Source organism: Dasypus novemcinctus, chromosome 19, assembly GCF_030445035.2.
Source record: "Dasypus novemcinctus isolate mDasNov1 chromosome 19, mDasNov1.1.hap2, whole genome shotgun sequence".
NCBI classification, from domain to species: domain Eukaryota; kingdom Metazoa; phylum Chordata; class Mammalia; order Cingulata; family Dasypodidae; genus Dasypus; species Dasypus novemcinctus.
The window spans coordinates 7,699,296-7,719,534 of record NC_080691.1 but is presented as its reverse complement, the minus strand read 5'-3'; the positions used below and the strand labels follow the sequence as shown (position 1 = coordinate 7,719,534).

Sequence of the window (20,239 nt, the reverse complement as noted above, 5' to 3'; positions counted from 1 at the left end):
CATGACCTTTATCTGTGAGTCCCCACCCACTCACCCACCAAGGGGTGGGGGATCAAAGCCCAAATCACAACTCAGTCATGCCCAGGTACAGATCAGATTAACAAGCATAATCCAATATCTCTTTTTAGAATTCATCAAACTGCTACAGCTTTCAAGGAGACATATTCACAGTTGTTTGGGAAAACCTAATTGATACCTGCTATTTTTCAAGTTTGTGCCACAAAATACAAAAGTAAATGAGCAACACTCATAATAATTAAAATATTATTTAATGTGAATGTTCATAACAGCATTATTCATAATAGCCCCAAAGTGGAAACAATCTAAATGTCGACCACTGATGAAGACACACACCAAGCGTGGTCCATCCATGCAAGGGACAACCGTACAGCCGTAAAAAGGAATGGAGTGCTGACATCTGAGACAACACGGCGGAACCCTGAGAAGAGGCTGCAAGGAAGAGCTGTTCCCAAAGGGCCACAGGTGGGAGGATTCCATCCCTATAAAATGCCCATATCAGAAAATCCAGGGACAGAAAGCAGACTGGGGACTGCCAGGAGCGGGGGAGGGAGAACAGGGAGCAGCTGCTAATGGAGGTGGGTTTTCTGGGGGGTGATGAGAATGTTCCAAAATTGATTATGGTGACAACCACACAGCTCTGAATATACTAAAAACACTGACTCGCACACCCTAAATTACCATACCCATGGCGTGTGAATTAAATCTCAATAAATTATTAAAATGTAATTTAATGGAAATATATTTAAAATCAGTAAATTACAAAACTCATTTACTTAATTTTATACTGTTTCTTGGGGAATACTTTCTCAATCAAATTAAAAATCTATTCAAAATAAGTCTATAAGGAGATTCCCTGAGTTTTTCTTTGCTTTTTTTTTAAGATTCATTTATTTTTTATTTATCCCCCCCACCCTTGCCGCTCGCTTGCTGACTGCTCTCTGTGTCCATTTGCGAGCATTCTTCCGTGTCTGCTTGTCTCTCTTTGTTGTGTCATCTTGCTGCACCAGCTCTCCAAGAGCGCGGGCCATCAGCTCTCCATGGCACACAGGCCAGCCTGCCTTCACAAGGAGGGCCCGGGACACGAACCTATGGCCTCCCATATGGTAGACAGGAGCCCAACTGATCGAGCCACAGCTGCTTCCCTTCTTGGCTTTTTAAGCAAGATGAAAATTGTTTTGAAAAAATTTAAAATATAATCATCAAACCTGAAGTAAAAACGATTGTTCGCTTCTCAAAGCCCTTCATATGTCCACCAACCTAGTTGAAAAGCTGCAATCACCAGTCAGTTTTTACTGGCTAACTGCTATGTTTGAAAATCTGGTATTATAGAGCATAAAACATAATACACATTTATAACTTCTTCCCCACAATCCTAAAATTCAAAATGTTAAGAAGGATGGTGTGGTTTTTTTCATAAATTTTCCAAAAAATATTTGATGGCAAAAATCTGGCCTAAACTGACTTGAAGCTATACATAATCTTACTTTATCCCACTTACTGTGACTATTCAAATATTTCACTGAAGATAAATTAATGTGTTTGATTCTAGGGTATAGTCCCAGACCCCGCCAAGGATTACATAACACATGTCTTATCTACTATACTATCTTCCTAAAAACTGAATTCCTAAAAAAAATTCTGAATTGTAAAACACATCAGCCTCAAAGATTCATATAAAGTACACTGCCACTGGGAACTTTACTTATCATTGGTAAAATAAAGCAGAAAATACATGAAAGGATATCCTGCACTACAAGGCAAGAAAGCTGCCTAATGAAAGGACGGATTTAAAGAGCAAAGAAAAGAGGAAAAATACTTCTAGGTACAGAGGTTTAGTGAAGGCCACAAAGAGGACTGAGGATTTAACAGACCCTATGTAATTATTTTAAAACTGTGAAGGAGGATGGTCCATTGGCAGGCCCTTGATATTGACAACTGTGCTTATGAACCTTTACTCTTGAAATGGAAACTTAGCCTAGTATTACAGGGTGCTTAAGAATTACCTCCTGGGAGTCTCCTTGTTGCTCAAATGTAGCCTCTCTCTAAGCCAAACTCAGCATGTAAATATACTACCTTCTTCCCACCATGGGACATGACTCCGCGGGATGAGCCTCCCTGGCACAGAGGGATTACTATTAAGCACCAACTAGCAATGTAACTGGAAGAAGACTTGACTAAAAGGGGGAAAGAGGAAAGACAAATGAGTTTATATGGCTAAGAGACTTCAAAGTGAGTCAGGAGGTCATTCCAGAGGTTATACTTACACGTGTCTCATTGACAGCCACAGTAATTACTGCCTCAAATAGCAGGGCTCCTGAGGGTTCTGGAGACATCTAGATACTATGGTCAGGGAAGACAGCTCAGGAGTTTGGTGCCCTGCCAGTGGGCCCTACTTTGAAATTTATGCTCCCCGGTGTGACAGAGTTGGACTCAGTTGTGGTTTCCCTACACATGGCTCTTCTGTCCTTCTGGTTGAACCTATAATGAGTACTAGAGTTGGTAGGTATACATTCAAGAGACTTAAATCTTTGGGCTGTCCATGTGCCAGCTGGGCCCTGAATCTCAACAGAGTGGCAACATATACTCTCCAGTTCATTGGTCTCACCCAGGACAAGGAGGTGATAATGGACAACTACCATACCAAGGAACCAAAAGAGTCTACAACTGCAAGCAAGAAATTCCCATCCATCTGCCCTATGGGATCACAGGCCTCTCTCAATTAGAGGTGGAGTGGACATCGCCATCCCAGAATCCTTAGGATTGGGAAATAAACTATGGACTAAAGTAGACTTACTGGTATTCTACTTTAAATTTATTGTGATTCTAGCAATTGAAGAAATTATATCATTGATGTGGAGGCAGTGGTCACTGGAGGTTCTGAGGACAGGGAGAGGGAAACACAGGTGTAATATAGGGGCATTTTGGGGACTTGGGAATTGTCCCAATGACACTGCAATGATGGATACAGGCCATTATATATCTTGCCATAACCTACAGATTGGGTGGAAGAGAGTGTAAACTACAATGTAAACTATAATCCGCACTTAGTTGCAATGCTCCAAAATGTGTTCATCAATTGCAATGAATGTACCACACTAACGAAGGATGTTGTTAATATGGGAAAATGTGGGAGGTGTAGGGAACGGGGCATATGGGAATCCTCTATATTTTTTATATGTAACCTAAGTATCTTTAAAAAAAATTTTTTTTAAGAAAAAATTTTAAAAAAATAAAAACTGCCAACATGTGCATGACATTTTGTTTATAAAAACAAACATGGGAAGTGGATGTGACTCAGACGATTGGGCTTCTGCCTACAACATGGGTGGTACTGGGTTCAGTTCCCAGTGTCTCTTGGAGAAAGCGAGATGGCTTTTGTTGATGACACAAAAAAAGAGACACAAAGAAGAAAGATAATGAGAGAGGCAACAAACCAGGGAACTGAGGTAGCTCAGGTGATTGAGCGCCTCTCTGCCACATGGGAGGTCCTGGGTTCAGTTCCCGGTGCCTCCTAAAGAGAAGATGAGCGGACACAGAGAGCAGACAGCAAATGGACACAGTGAGCAGAAAGCAACTACAAAGAAGGGGGAGGGGCTAGTAAATAAAATAAATCTTAAAAAAAACACACACACAACAGGGAGCAGTTGTAGCTCAGTGGTTGAGCACCTGCTTCCCATTTACAAGATTCTAGGTTCAATCCCTGGTACCTCCTAAAAAAAAAAAAATACTCTGTTGCATTTGATAGATGAGTATGATTTTAATAGGTGAAATGTTGGAAAAGGTAGTGGGACCCGATCGGGTGCAAAAGTGAAGGCACTGCAGGGAAGGTGGATTTAAGTCACTTAGTGAAAATCTTCAAAGCACATCCGTTAACTTGGGCGCCAGTAACGGCTCCCTCACTTTAAAAAGCTAAAGTAGTAACAGATCACTGAAGTAAAGCTGTTTTTAAATTTTTAAAATACAAAACCAACCTGAACATTACAACTGAATCTCCACCTCCAGCCAATACCGAATAACAGGGATCATGTTTACCCTCCCACTGAAATAGTCAAAAACCAAACAAAATCCACAAAGCACGGTTTTCACGACCCTGGACACCAGGCAGCGAAGGGTGAGCCCTGAGAGGTGGAGCCAATGGATGAGCCCATCCCTGCCCCTTCCTGCAGCCCTGCGTCTCCAGCACAGCTGGGGGTAAGAGCAGGGGGAGCCCAGGGACGCGCCCAGGGGAAAAGACGCTGAGAGTCCAGGAGACCAGGGCAGTGGGAGTCAGCAGGACGAGGGCCAGAGGGAGGCCCCAGAGGGGTCGCGGCACTGACCAGCGCGTGTGCTTGTGGGGGCTCCGAGGGAATGCGCACAGCGCTCCCCAGGCAGGGAAGACTGCTGCCCCCACGGCCAGGCCAGGGCCCTGGGGCTCCCGGCCCCGAGCAGGTGCTCAGCGGGCCTCTGCCGGGTATTTCCAGCCCTCCATTAAAGGGTGTCCTGGTCCCCTTGAGAGCAAGACTCAAAAGAATTCATTTAACTGCATCTCAAAACAAAGCCCAGGAAGATTTGCAGAAATATAAAAAGAGCCAGCACCAACAAGGTAAAATTGCCACTTCTGGTACCCAAACAGAGGTACCAGGGCATGCCAAGAAGCAGGGAAGCGCAAACCCCAATACGGAGAAAAATGAGCCGATCAGCCCAGCACGGAACAGACACAGGTTCGCCTCAGCACACAAGGACATCTGCACAGCTGCTAGAGCCGCGTTCCAGGTGCTCAGTTAAATGACCCAGACAGAAACTTCTAGAGATGAAACTACAATGTGTGCGATGAAAATACATGGCATGGGATTAAAGGCAGATTAGACAAGGAAGAAAAAGATTGATAAACTTGGAGACTTGAAGATATAGCAATGGAAACTATCCAACGAAACACATGGGAAAAAATTTTTTTTCTATATACATATATATATATTCATATATTTATATAATTATATAAATCTTACTTACATACTTTCTTCAACCATATAGGTCTAATTAATTTTTTCCCTTTTTTTCAGTGTATATGGATATATACGTACATATGTGTGTGTATTTGTATTACATGAAGTACAGAGAAAAGAATTTTAACAGAAGTTAAACCTCACGCACCCCTCGGGAGGGCAGGAGGAGGGCTGCCCAGCTGTGAGAGGCTGAGGCCTCCCGCTTCCCGCCACTAACAGGCCCCCCCCACGGACGCCAGGAGGCCCCAGGCGAGGCCAGAGACCAGGCCTCCAGCCCGCATGGCCGGAGATGCAATGTGGAACCCAAGCAGGCCTCCTCCACTCACTTATTTCCAGCTGACGCTGTATGCGGCCCTTACTCCGCTCCCGAAATAGGGTCTGTGCTTCGTTATATTCCGTCATGACCTCCACAAACTTGCGAGACAGGACTGAGTGCTAGTAACACAGAACAAGATCAGGGTAACGTAACAGGCCATTCTTCTCCCACAGGTAGTATGCCACCCAGTACACTTCAGAAACCCAAACTACTAACTGTTCTAACTGAATTCTCACCATAAACCCATCATGCTATTATCACCCTGCCCCACCCCGCACCCCCATTTTACAGAGGAGAACCCACAGTTAGGGCTGGGCTCGGGGCTGGGGCCCCAGCAGACGGCGGCGCCTGCGCCCGGAGCCACCACAGCCGGGTCGGGTCTCACTGTGCCAAGGCGAGCGCCCCAGTCACCCAGCGGGCGCCAAAACGCCTAAATAACTCTGCGCTTCAGAGTGTAACTCTGCTGACGGGCTGAAAGCAGCTTTTTCCTTCATAGTAAACAGAGAGAGTCTACAAATTCTGAATCCTTTTTATGCAGAGACGTGAAGATGCATGTGACAGATGCAATTATTTTGAATTTGAAACAAAAAAGTATAAAAGGCTGATTCTCCAACGCCCCTCCATGGAAATAAGGTGGGTCTCAAACCTGGGTTCTTCGTATCCGAAGGTCCACAGAAGTTCGGTTCCCGCTCTCATCCTGATCAAAACTTTGTTCAATAGCTAGAAGCAAAGACAATGGATTTGTCTTTTAAATTAAAAACAAAAGTTTTGAGCCAAACCTCAAATTGTTTTCTTTCTTATATTTGATGCATATTCTTCATGAAACTAAAGTTAATGAAAAGCTCAGCTTTTAAAATACCCACTAAAAAGACTATAGATCAAGAGGATATTACATTTTGTGTGATCTATGTACCTTTAAAAAAATTTGCTTAAAAAAGAGAATATTGTTTGACTACTCTTGGTAAGTATTTGCTTACAGAAAAAAAGCAATGGGAAGACAACTCCTGACTATATATGAACGGTTTCCTCATGGGGGAAGGACTGGCGGGGGAGACAGGAGAGACGCTGGCCTTCTCTGAATACACCTTGTTTTGGAGATTTGCCTTTGGAATGACCTAAATACTTCACATAATCTAGAGCAAAATGTTTAAAAACCAATCCCACAATAAGAGACGCAGCAGACCAGGGAGCTGAGGTGGTGCAAAAAAATGATCACCGCTCTCCCACTCCGGAAGGTCCCAGGATCAGTTCCTGGAGCCGCTAATGAGAACAAAAGGAGACACAGAAGAAGACACAGCGAATGGACACAGAGAGTGGACAACTCGGGTGGGGGGAGCAGGGAAGGGGAGAGAAAGAAAGAAATCTTTAAAAAAACACCATCCTAAAAGTGAAGGTTTAACTCCCCATATACAGGAAGGTGGAGGACGGTGGAACCCGCTGGACAACACGCAGGGATGAAGCGTTTGGCAAAGTCTACAGGACAAGGCCTGGTTTCCTCAACCAAAGGAGAAGAGGACCCGATTTCTAAAGTGCTGAGAGCCCTATCAGCCAATAGCAGCGCGCGGTCTTTATGTGGAACCCAGTTCAAACAAACTGCAAAAAAATAAAACTGTAAGACCACTGGGGGAAATGTAAACTCTGGATATTGTACAATACTAAATAATTGTAGCTAACATGATTTAAATATAATAACCACTTTATAACTGTGTTTTTGAAAGGAAAATCCATATGCTTTGAAACTACATACTGAAACATGTACTGATGAATTTGCTTCCAAGTAATCTGAGTGGGGCAGCGCACAGATGAACGAAGACCCAATGGGGACAGTTATAAAGTTGAGGAATGAGCACATCCAGTCGGTGGCAGCAGCCTCTCTACTTCTATGTATATTTGAAATTTTCTATAATAAAATATTATCTTGATTTCATGCTATTTTGTAAAATTCAATACAAGGTGCCTTCCTACTATATCTAAAAAAAACACTAAGTCTCAATCAACAGCTATAAACACAGAAACAGTAGCTTTAAAGTTGAACAAAGAGCACCATAAAACCAGGCTGAATTGTCATGAAAGTTTCAAAAAACCACCAGCTAAAAGAACCATGAAAGGTAAGCCTGGTAATTCATTTTAAAGGCTATTTCACCTTCACAAATACCTGCAATTTAGCCAAAATTTCCATAGAGATATGGAACAGTAAAAGAGATTAATAATTTATAAGCAAATGCTTAATCTTGTTGAAAATAAATTAGTGCTTCTCTTCTAAATTTAAGGATTAACAACCCACAGCTTTAACGCCTCATGTCCAGTCCTTCAAAGCCAGTAGTTTGAAGAATTCTAGGATCCTGGATAACTTACACTTAAGCTTACTGCTCAAACTATATACAAGAATTTATTTTAAAGTGGTCACAATTTTTATTTTCGAAAACATAAAAGAATAAAAAATAATGAAGAAAATACCAATTACCCATATTCCACCATCAGTTATTAAACATTAATCAAAACTTGACACTCACATTTTAATTTGGCTCGAACTTTATTAGCAGTTTTCTTGATTTCCTTGTTCAGATCTTCAAGCTCTTCTTTTATTTCTTTAAAAATAAAAAAGACATCTGAGCTATGGCATACAAGAGAAATAACGCCCAATAAATTTAAAGGAAACATTAATGTTCCTGGTTAGGAGTCATATTCTTTTCAAGTAAAGGAAAACGACGCTCGCAGCGGGGGTTCTCCAGGTGGGGCCCGCCCAGCGGGTCACGGCAGGGAGGGCTCGGGCGCGGGCGGGTGCCGGGCGCCCACCCGCAGCTACTTGACCAGAAGCTTCGCCGGGGCGGGCCCGGCAGTCGCTTTAACAGCCCTGCCAGTGACCCTGGTGCACACCTGGCTTGGAGACCAGCCGGCTTAGAGAAACGAACGGATTAAAGAGCTGCCTGGACCCAGGACTGACAGCCAGACCTAACCAAGGAGAGCAGAGATTTAACCCGACTCTGAAGGAAAGTCCAGTCCCTGTGCTTGAATTTCTTTTCTCCTAGAACCACCTAATCAAGGCAAACCCGTGCCGAGTAAAATCGCACCGAAAGTCACAGTCCCACGGCCTCGGGGCCCCAGGCCCGAGAGAGGCGCCCCCCACGCACCGGCTCGCGGCCCCGCACGGGTGGGCTTCTGCCTCTTGAGCAGCAGGTCCGCTGAGGCCTGTGCCGGCAGCATGTGCCACCACCCCTGGCTGCTGGCAGCCCCACAGGCAGCAGAGGGGATGCTACACCGGAGACCCTCTGGTTCCCGGGCTCTTAGAGAAGGGTCCTCTTCTGGGGGGAGAGGAGGGCCCAGCTCAGCACAGGAAGCGGTCACTGTGGACGGCCTGCCCCTAACACTCTCCGCAAGCGCACACCATCCCAGGCAGGCCGACCAGGAGCAAAACGCGACAGGCAAAGGCAGCGGCAGACGCGCAAGCAGAGGCACAGGGCACCAGGCAAGGGCGTTTCCAGGTTCAGACGTCAACACCGTAATGTTCAAAAGAGAAAGCACAAGATTAAGACTTGGGTCAGAGAGCAGGACACTAGGAAAAAGAACCAAATGAAACTCTAGGAATGAAAAATACTATCACCAAAAATAACTCAGTGCAGCTGGAGAGATAGCAGATGAGGTCAGAATAAAATCGAGACAAAGGCTGGAAAAGAGGGCAGAGGGCAGGTGACAGAAAAGGTCCAGGGAAAAGGCCAAAATGCACTTACTCCAAACCCAAAAGGGAATGAGAGGAAACAGAACAAGATAGAGGAAGAGGCAATGGCTAGAACCTTCATAAGAAGACACCCTGTAAAAAGCAGGATTAAAGAAAATCTGGAAATAGCAAAATAAAACTGCTGAAAATCATAGACAAAAAATCAAATACCTTAAAAGCTACAATTAGATAGCTGACTCAAAATTTTTTAAAAAGGCCAAAGGCTTTGGACTCTGGAAAGAATCTTCCAAGAGATAAACTAAAATAACTTCCAAATTAGACCCTCTACTCAGTGAAAATATCCTCCAAGTGAAGGTAAGATCAGAACAATTCTAAACAATAGCATATTCTCACTAAAGGAAATAAGAAAGAGTACTCTTTAGAAAGAAAAAGAAAACGATCCCAGACAGAAGTTTTGGGACACAGGAAAAAATGAGGAATAATGATCTGAATAAATATATGGGTATGAATTGTATAAAACAATATTAAAATAATGTTTGGAGGCTTTCAAAATATACATAAACACATGACAACGACTGCATATAAGTCAGAAAGGAAAAAGTTTACATTTTCTGAGGTTCTTTCATTACCTAGGAAGTGGTAAAAACCCAAATTTATATTAGAATATAAAAAGAGTGCAAACTGTAATCTACAACTCAACCACTAAAACAGCAGTAAACAGTGTATTTAAAACAGGTAAGAGGGATGGGGAAAAAATATCTAAATAGCCAATCCAAAAGCAAGCACTGAAAAAGAAAAAGTACATTGAACAGACAAGAAAAAAACAAAAAAGCAAATAAGATTATGAATGTTATCCTCAAGGTAACAATAATTACAGCAAATAAATAGACTTTAAAAAGCACTAACTAAAGACTTTGATGATCAAATAGAAAGACAAATACCCAATTATATATTTACAAGGGCAAGAGGAACATCAAAAATATAGGGATATAGAAACATTAAAAGAAAAATGATGGGAAAAATATGCCAAGCACACACAGATCAGAAGAAAACTGATAGAACTTTATTAATATCAAAGTAGACATGAAGGCATGAAGCAGTACTAGTGATAAAGAGAGCCACTCCACAATAATAAAGATTCAATTCACTAGAAAGGTGTTACAGTTCTAAATGCATACCTATCTGATAACACAGTCTCAAAATACATAAAGCAAAAATTGACAGAACTAAAAGGTAAAAGAGATTCACATCATACTGAGGGAATTTAGGATACCTCTCCACAACTGATAGGACAAGAAGACAAAAAACTAGTAAAGCTGGAGATTTGAAAAGTAAAATTCATAAATTAAAATTGACCTAAGGGGTCTATGGTGAACAGCGTGCCTAACAATGACAGAATAAACCTTCTTTTCAAGTGCATATGTAACGATTTTTTTAAATGACCATATGTAATACCACCGAGCAAGTCTTGAAATTTTTCAAAGGACTGAAAGCACAAAGCATGTTTTCTAACCTTGGTGAGATTAAGCTAGATATCAATAACAATAAAATAAGAAAGCCCCCATCATTTTGAAACTAAATGAGAATATGGACTAGGGATCTGAAAGCAGTAGCCCACTGTATTAGTCAGTCAAGGGGTGCTGATGCAAAATACCAGAAATCTGCTGGGTGTTATAAAGGGTGTTTATGTGGGGTGGGAGCTTACAGATGCCAGGCCATAAGCATAAGTTCCTTCCCTCAGCAAAGTCTACTAGGACCAAGACGGCTGCCGACATCTGCCAGGGCTCAGGCTTCCTGGGCTCCTGCGTTCCTGGGCCTTGCTTTTCTCTGGGTTCAATCTTCCTTCCTTCCTGGAGCTGTCTTCTCTTTCCTCTGTGTGCTGACTTCCCAGGGCTCCAGTTTAAGTCTTTAGCATCAAACTCCAACATCAAAACCCTCAACTCTATCCTTTGCCATGCCTTTTATCCCTTGATGGGTGGGGACTCAACCCCTAACGACACAATTACGTAATCAAGTACACCTCTGAATCCAGCATAACCTCATATGCCCAGAGGAAGAGATCAGATTACAAACTAATCCAATATTTCTTTTTGGAATTCATCAATAATATCAAACTGCTACACCCACCAATGTCAAGTTTTCTGTACTGGCAATCATCCTGTACGTGTATAAGGGATGGCCCAGCTCAGGTGTGCAAGGAATGTCCAGGTCGAGGTGTGTAAGGGATGCCCCGGCTCAGGTGTTTAAGGGCGTGTCCTAGTTCAGGTGTGTAAGGGATGCCCTGGCTCAGGTGTGTAGGCCATGCCCCAGTTCAGGTGCTGAGGGATGCCTGGGTTCAGGTGTGCCGTAAGGGAGTGCTCTAGTTCTCAAGAGATCAACGATGAAGGAATTAGGGGTGGACAGTCATGAAATCTGCAGCTCGCTCAACAATTCAGTATTATAACAACATGTGTGCGCACATGTAAACACACAGAGATGTATATGTATGCACACACGCACACACACGAGAGAGAAATCGAACGGGGCAAAATATTAAGTGTTGATGAATCCAGGGAAGGAAGAGTACAGGTTTTCACTGTGCCAAAACTGCAACTTTCCCAGGTCTGAAATGAGTTTAGGTTTGATTGATTCACTTTCTTTCTCTCCTGTATACCCACGTGGTGGCCGTGGCACAGCCTGAGCCCCACAGAGGCTCTGGCCTGGGTCTTTACAGGACGGCAGGTGAATCCCGAGGAGATCTGGTGAACACGGTCTCTCTGCAGAGGGCCCGCAGGTTGTGGAGGTGGCATTGCAGGTGGTCACGGTGGGAGCCCAGGGTGGCCGTGGGGCCTTGGCCAAGGGGCAGCCGTCGTCCTCAGCTCTTGGGCACAGGTGCCAAGGTCTGCCTGTGCCCTGGGGACGGGGACAAGGCCCCAGCACAAGCCGTGCGTCCCCCCCTTGCCAAGCACTGGGTGGGCTTGCCGACCTCGTCCCCCAGCAGCCTGGCCGCACGGGGCCCTGGGGCGGCAGCCAGTCCCCGAGAGCGACTCAGGCCCGAGCCGGGCGGCGACCAGCGCAGTGCGCTCTCGCACTGGTGTTCCCAACCTGGCTCTGGAGGGGGACCCCTGGGAAAAGGCTGCTCTCAGGCTCCTCGAGGGCCAGAGGGCAGAGAGCTCCTGGGGGCTAGCCCTCACGCCCGCAGCGAGGGGCCGGCCCGTGACGGACAGCCTGTCCTCAGCCTCACCTACGTGAGCGCCACCAGCCCGGCCCGGCCCCTCCACAGCAAGACCTCAGCCCCGACCCCACTGCGCAAGGCCGCACAGAAGCTGCCACGGCCTCCCACTCCAGGGCCCCCGGGGCCTCCGGGCTTCCCGTGACACCAGCGTCACCAGCCATTTGGTGCTTTCTTGAAGATGCGAAAATTTTTAAACTGAGAAAGAAGTCTAATGGTACAGTTCCTTTGGTCCAGCAAATTCTAGGAGTTTTCCCAAAGAGCTAGGATGACCAGTACTCAAAGGCGTGCTAGCACATGGGCTGTTCAAGCAGGAAAGTCCGTAATCGAAGCCTGCGCCAGGCCCCAGGTGATGCCCTGGAGACCGGGCAAGAGCGCTGGCCCCAGAACGGAGACTCCAGAACCCGCTCCGAAACCGAGGCCAGGATGGAGGGCCAGTGCCTGACGTCCGAGCCTCCCTCGTGCCCCCGAAGCAGAGCAGAGGGCAGCACCGGCCTCCACGCTCACTCGGGAGCAAGCGGCCAGCACATCGAGCGTCCGGCCAGGCGCCCGCGCGTCTTCCAGATCTGAGCTCGCGCTCCTCTCGGGCGTCAGTACTTCCCTCCCTATCACACCGTGGAAGGAAGCAGCTCGTCAGCAGGAAAAGCAGGGGCTTCCAGACCATTGAGCTCCTGGACTACGACCCCCAGGGCGCAGGGAAGTGCCGCGCAGCCTTTAAAGAAGGATCATTTAAATCTGTATTATTTACAAAAGGAAAATGTAGGTTATAAAACAAGTACTACATGATCCAAATCGACACTATTTAAATGGTGCCTTTTCATTTTTAACTAGAAGAATATTTACCAAAATGTCAGGATGTTTGTCACCAAGGGATGAATTGTGGGTTTTCCCACCTTTCTTCTTTGCTGAAGTGCACAAGTAAACACTTACCAGACCTGACAGTATAAATAAGCTGCCTGTAAAAGGAGAAAGGGGAAAGCTACGGTGAAGAGGAGGATGTAGCTAGACGAAGGCGAGGAGCTGGCGCTGCCCCAGGACGAGGGCGGGGCGAGGGAGTGGGGGTGGGGGCCCGGCAGCCCACCCCACTTGTGAGGAGGGAGGACGGAGGGCGGGACGGGCTTAAGGTGGGGAAACGGGGGGCCGCGCCGAAATCCCAGCAGCAGGGGCCAGGCACAGGCGCCACCTGCCCTTTTCAAAATGGGGCTCTACCATTTCACTTCGAATCAGAGGGAAGAAGGGCCCGGGGGAGCAAGATGCTGCTAAAACCAGCTAACGCCCCCGAGGGCTGGTTTGGGGCCATGGCCGACTCCCCTAAGTCATACCAAGGCTCGAGGGGGGGCACCACCACGAGTCATTCTAGGTCTGTGCAAGGTGGGGAGCACGCACGGCGAGGAATGTGTCCCAGTCTCGGAGTGAGGAGCCGGTGGAGCTAGAGTTCGAACCCAGAGCTCCCGGCACTGCACTAAGGCAAGACCCATCGCGCAGCGTTTTCAAGGGGACGTCGACAGGTCAAAGGCGGCGCTCGGGTGCCCAGGGGGAGGCGGTGGGCAGGGTCGGAGTCCACTGGGGTGTCCTGGCCGAGCTGGCAGTCTGGCCCAGGCAAGGACAAGGCAGTGGAAAGCAGCACAGTTAATATCTCTGTGGGACGAGCGACACAGACACCTGTGAAAGAAGCGCTGCGATTCCTAAGCGGGAGGAGTGGGGAAGGCTGCTATTTGTTAACAAAACCGCCCCCTTCCGAGGCAGTACATCCCAATAGGATCCAAAAACCCGAATCCCACCCGCGACAGGGTCCCGCAGGGCGGATCCCACATTCAACAAGGGCCCTCCTTAAAAAGAGGACAAAATTGGAAAGTGAATAAAGAAAGGGCCAGGCCCATGAAAGGCCCTTCACCAGCCTCCCGGCACGCCCACCTCTGAGGTCTTGTCACTGAAGGCTAAGGAAAGGACCAGGACCCCAGCCAGCCCCAGCGCCCAAGTTGTGGGTGAGCGGGCAGGTGCGGCCAGCAGCACCGGGGCCCCTGTGCTCTCAGCTGGGGCACATCCTGGGTCCCAAGGGGCATCGGCTCCCAGGAGCCCCCCGGTCACAGGGGCCCTTCTGCCTGCCCAGCCAGAGCCCGGGCAGGAGGCGGCAGGCGCGGGCCGGGCGGGCAGGGCAGGAGCCCACGCCACGCGCACTACCTGCAGCCCGTCACTGGGGAGAAGAGCTTTTCAAAGACCAGTAAGCAAGCAGCGGGGCAAGGCTCGGTTTTGTTTCATACTCTGCTGTGAAACAAACAAAGGACGAAAAGCAAGAGCTTCCTTTACAGCTCCAGAAGGACTACCATGCAACCTTAAGAGTTCTAAACTTAAATAATCGTTGTAGCTGCTTTTACGTGGCAGCAAAAGGTTTTTTCAATCAGTTTATCAATTAAAAGAAAATACATGACTATTTGCTCAAATTCAATTTCCCTAAGACTTAAGCAAGATGTTCATAGGTGTTACATAAAAGTCCTGTGGGCAAATTTGTGCAGCACTAGAGCAAACAAAGTTGGACAGGTTTCTTTACTGTGGCCTGCTGAGAGCCTTTACCATCCAATCACCCCGTGACTTCCCCAAGGGGCTGGTGTCAACGAGACTCCAGACGTCTGGGGCCCAGACCCCTTGCTTCCAGGCTGCCCCCGAGGCTTGTGGGGCTCTATTCTGCATGGTAAGATAGGGCACCGGCAGAGGCCCTGACCACTGTCGTCTAAGAAGTGCAAAGCCTTACAGTTTAAGACACGTTCTTTTAAAACTGAATACTGGGAAACGGATGTGGCTCAAGTGATAGAGCTTCGGCCCACCTTATGGAGGACCCCAGTTCAATCCCTGGGGCCTCCTGGTGAAAAAGAAGAGAAAGCGTGCCCGCACGGCGAGCCAGTGCCCACGTGGTAAGCTGAGTACCCACACAGTGAGCCAAGTGCCCGTACGGCGAGCAAAGTGCCATGTGGGTGCCCGTGCAGCAAGCCGGGTACCCACGCAAGCCAAGTGCCCATGTGGTGAGCCAAGTTCCCATGCAAGTGCTTGCATGGTAAGCCCAGTGCCTGCGTGGTGAGCCAAGAGTCCGCGCGGTGAGCCGAGTGCCCGCACAGTGAGCACGTGCCCACGTGGTGAGCCGAGTACCTACACGGTGAGCTGAGTGCCGCATGAGTGCCCAGGTGGTGAGCCACTGCCCGCTCAGCGAGGCGAGTGCCCGCGCAGTGATAAAGTGCCCATATGGCGAGGCAAGTGCCCATGCAGCAAGCCAGTGCCTGCACAAGTGACCACACAGCAAGATGATGACGCAACAAAAGAGAGACAAGGGGAGAGTCAAGGTGAAGTGCAGCAGAAACCAGGCACTGAGGTGGCACAATTGACGGGGAACCTCTCTCCACGTCAGAGGTCCCCGGGATCGAACCCTGGTGAATCCTAGAGGAGAGAAAATGAGAATAGAACAGAACACAGACAGCAAAAACAGCAGGGCAGGGGAGGAGGTGGGGGAGAAAAAAATGAAGTAAAATTGAATATCCATTTCTTGTTTTTTTAACATCAGGCTACTCCCTGGTTTTCTCATGAAGACCATCTTTGCTGTCAGCACAGCCCCGTGACTGGGACTGAGGGAAGGCTGCCCCGCCCCCACCTCCAGTCAAGCTGCACTGGCGGTCCAAGCCGGGCAGTGGGTCAGTTACACACAAAGCAGAAGAACCGAGAGGGAAAACCATCATGACTCAAAAATGACATGCAAAGAAAAAATGAAATTTTTATCAGATACCACCAGAAACAACATCAGCAAACATATACTGCTTAGGAATAAGTATAGTGAACGATTTTGAGCAAAGTCTCTACACCAAATCCTACAGACCACTATTGAAAGAAATTAATGACGCTCTAAATAATGCAGAGATACACCATATTCATGGGTTGAAAGGCTCAATATTGTGAAGCATCATTTCATTCACTCAATGACGTCTGTATTCAGTGAGCCCCAAACAAAAGCCCAGCACGTTTTTTTGTGTGAAAACTGGCAAGCTGATTATAGAATGTATACGAAAATGCAAAACGTCAAGAATAGCTCAAGCAATCTTGAGCAATAATAAAAATAGAAGATTTACACTACCAGACACCAAGGCTTGCCATAAAGATAGAGTAACGAGGACAGTACGGGGTTTGTACAAGGACAAGTGTCCCAATCATTGGAAGACACTGATTTACAAAGAAGCTCCAAACCCAATGAACAGAAAGAGGGGTCAGAAACAGAGCACACAAGGACCATCGCTTGATTTACGGCCAGCCTGACCCTGCAATGCAGAGGGGTAAAGGATGGTCTATTCAACAAACACAACTGGGCCAATGGGATATCTACATGCAAAATGCGGCTGCTACACCCTCTCCAGAACACCTAGAGGAAACTGACGACAGCAGCGGGTGGCAAGGAGGACGTGGAGCCCTGGGGACACGCGCACGCTGCAGGTGCCATGAAGACGCAGCACAGCAGCACTAACGCTGAGACCCACGCTCTCGGGGTCCCCCAGGTCCCCAGGCCCACATTCAGCAGGAAGGACAGAGGCCCCAGGGAGCCAGAGGACATAGGCTCCGAGCCCACTCGGCCCTTCTGTGGAGGAGCCACGCACCACAGCCACCACGAGCAGCACGGATATAAACAGTGGCTTGTCCCCATGACGGAACACCTTACAACGGCCACGAGGACCCGTGAGGACTCTCACGAGCACATACACGTGGGAGAAGCCTGAAACAAAGGAGCGCCTGCTGCTTGACTGCCCTTGTGCCAAGCCGAGCGGGAGCCGACCCAGGAGGGTGATGAGAGGGCCGGCGGGTCGCCTCGGGGGCTAACAGTCTGCTCTTACTGGTTATTTGGCTCTGTTTGTTTTGTGCAACTCATAACATCCGATCATATACCTACCTGCATGTATTTTACACCTCAATAAAAGGCTTAAAATAAAGATATACCAGCTTTCATTTAAACACAAGCACATGTTTGTGGTGGCTTTAGCTACATAAAGTTGATTGACACTGATTTTAAAAAGAAGCTTCAACCCAAGTGATTTTCCTTTTACTGTGCAGAGTTGAGACAATGGTGAAGAGGTAAATGAAAATATCTAAAATACAACTGAAGAATTTAGAGTGGAAAACATCTTAGACATGAGTTCTTGTGAACAGGAATGACAATGGGATTGAATCTAAAGACTTCGTGTGTTCCAATAATTTTATTTCTTTTTGTACCAAGACCTTTATTTCTAAGTGGCCATGGTAGCTGCTGAGGGTAGGGAGTGGGAAGAAGAGATGTGATATGGGGGCATTTTGTCCTGGGTGGTACTGCAGGGACAGTTATTGGACACTGCATGTCCTCCTATGGCCCTCCGGGTGGACTGGAGGAGAGGGTAAACTACAACGTGGACCACTGACCCTGTGGTGCAGCAGTGCTCAGAGATGTATTCACCAAGAGCAATGAACGTCCCGTGATGATGGAGGCGGTGGTTGTTATGGGAGGATTGGAGTGAGGGGGGTTGGAGGTATATGGGGACCTCATAGTTTTTTAATGTAACATTAAAAAAAAGTAAAGACAAAAAAAAGGCCTTTATTTCTATAACAGCCACTTAAAATTTAGTCTCCCAAAATACTTGTTTTCTTTTCAGGTGCTGGACCAGGGGACTGAGCCCGGAATCTCGTGTGTGGGAAGCTGGCACTCAATCACTGAGCAACACGGGCTCCCTGAGTTGGCCTTTCCCTTTGTTCTGCTTGTTGTTTGCTTTTGTTTTTTTCAGGAGGCACCAGGAACCAAACCCAGGACTCCTGTGTGGGACGTGGGTGCTCAGCTGCTTGGGCCACTGCCACTCCCTATTTTTTAATTAGGCCTATATTCAATATTACCAACAAAGTGTAAATTTCATGACTTTATACCTTAAATACATGTTTAAATCTAAGTACAAAAATCATTTTTAAAGGACAGCGCAAGAGTCAAATTTTCTAACAGCTGTAACATTGCCAGTGGAGATGACTCGCTGTTCATGTTGGGGGACACACATCATCTTTTCTTTGTCATGCACACACCGCTCTTTCCCCTTAGAAACACAGGGCTACATGACGCATAGCATCTAAGCCTTCACACCATGCGGCAAAGCCTTGGCCTTCCGTGGGAACTGTCTCTTGGTCCCGGTTTTCCTAGTCTGCCGTCCTCCCTTCACCAGCAGCTGCAGTCCACACACCCATGTGCACAGCCTGAGGCTGCAGCCGGCTGGTGAGTCGGGGTCCCCACAAGCCGTGGCTGTGGGCTTTGCTCGTTGCAGCGCCGCCTGCGCTAGATGCCACGACAGCCCTCGCAGGACAGAGGAGGCCCGAGGCCAGCAGGGGCACTGCCGCTCGGAGGGTCCCACGACAGCACAGGACAGGTGGACAGGACTTGGGCCTAGAATTCTCCTCTAAAGGAAAAGCAAATACAAAATTGTATTCCATGTTAAAACAAAAGATTAAGCTAAAGAGTGGTAAGGGATATAATGTGAAGCTTTGAGGTTGGCAAGTTTGAGGAATCTGCTGTTCCACAAAAGCGATATTTTTGGTTCCTCGTTCCTTTAAGCATCAAAAACAATAAATTTCAACAGTGTAAAGTAAGTACTTTGCAACAAGCCTCGCCTGCGCCGCACCTTTAGACGTCGCACAGCCCTGGCCTTGCGCTGAGCCACTGCACCCCCGGAGCGCCCCTCAGCGCTGCAGGGCCTCTGTTCCCAGCCCAGGGCTCCGGGCTGCGCTACGGGCCTGCCTTTGTGCTTTTGTACTTTTCCCTTCTGTTGGCGTCTTACCCATTCCCACTTCAGAAACATGGTGCGGGTCCGAGAACCCCGCCTGTGGGCCGCGTTCTTCGAAGGGCCTCCACACGTCCCGCGGCGGCAGGCCGGGCCTCAGCCCCCCACCCCTGGCCCGCACGCTGTCCCGGAGACGCTGAACACCGCACGCTCCCGCGAAAGCCAGGCTCTGGCTTTTAACTGGCCCCTCGGCCTTTTCCTCACCTGTCAGCCTGCTCTAACAAGTACTGTTTTCCAAATCAATCTCTGGTTCACCGCCCTCTAAGGACAGAGTTCTGTCATTTCTGTGTCGCTGTTGACATAACACAGATCCAAGGTCGTACTGATGGCCGCAAAGCACTCAAAGCCGCCTGCGTGCTCTTCTGGATGGTGACCCAGCGGTCCTACCCTGCTGAACCAGACCTTCCGGGCGCCTTCAAGAAGCCACGCCGAAGCCGGACCAAGCCCGTCGGCGCAGCGTGGGGTAGCCCCAGCATCGCACCCCCAGAAGCCCCCAGGTCAACCTACTGCTCGGCCAGGGCTGGGAACCTGTGCTGTAGAGAGCGACAGAGAGGGGCACGTGGACAGGCAGGCAGGCAGGCCCCGGACAGCCTCCGTAAGCCAACACTTACTTCCTTCCGGATTTGGTGCCGAAAGAATGATGCTGTGGTTCTTCCTCACTTCCTCGACATACTGCGCTATTGTAGCGATGCTGCTCCTGATCTCCTCAACCTGGAAGAAACACCAGAAGTCACCTCAGAGTGGCAAGAGTTCAGCACCCAGAGAGGGACTGATAAAGGAGGGAAATGAACGGCGCATTACCACATCAAGAAATGCCAGCCTGTTCCCATTCTCACAGTGATAATCACTTCCTTTAAAAGATAAAGAAAAATGTGCCATACTCCAATGCCTGCCTCTATGGCTGGGCGATACCTGCCAGCCTGCACCAGCCGAGCCAGCAGGCTGTCAAAGCGCACCGTCCAGCCTACAGCAAATGTAGGGAGAAAAGCTAAAACCTTTGTTATGTTCACACTCGTGTAATGTGCTCTGGTCAAATGTCTTCTTTCATGCACTAAGGAAAGGAATGGGACTCGGTTGTGCAAGAGGCGTCGGTTACAGTACGAAGCTCTGGTGTCCGAGAGGCAATTCCGATTTCCAGAGCAGGCCCTGCCTGGGCTGGTGCGTCCCTCTGGCACTCTTCTGGACTTCTGCCCATCGAGGCTCCGCACACTGATAGCA

General features: G+C 48.0%; 1 protein-coding gene across 3 annotated transcripts in view; it reads right to left on the bottom strand.

The window, feature by feature from the left end:
- STX2 (syntaxin 2) overlaps window positions 1–20,239 on the bottom strand; it is a 54,413-nt gene that overhangs the window by 13,907 nt on the left and 20,267 nt on the right. For all 3 annotated transcript variants that reach the window (XR_009181775.1, XM_012526417.3, XM_058281209.1), the window contains exons 3-6: window positions 19,633–19,732; window positions 7,833–7,907; window positions 5,966–6,039; window positions 5,330–5,438 (exon numbers count right to left, since the gene is read on the bottom strand). Coding sequence is in view for 2 of the 3 variants with exons in the window: in XM_012526417.3 (XP_012381871.1) it covers window positions 5,330–5,438; window positions 5,966–6,039; window positions 7,833–7,907; window positions 19,633–19,732 (358 nt within the window). In the remaining variant the exon portion in view is untranslated. The remainder of the gene's footprint in view (window positions 1–5,329; window positions 5,439–5,965; window positions 6,040–7,832; window positions 7,908–19,632; window positions 19,733–20,239) is intronic.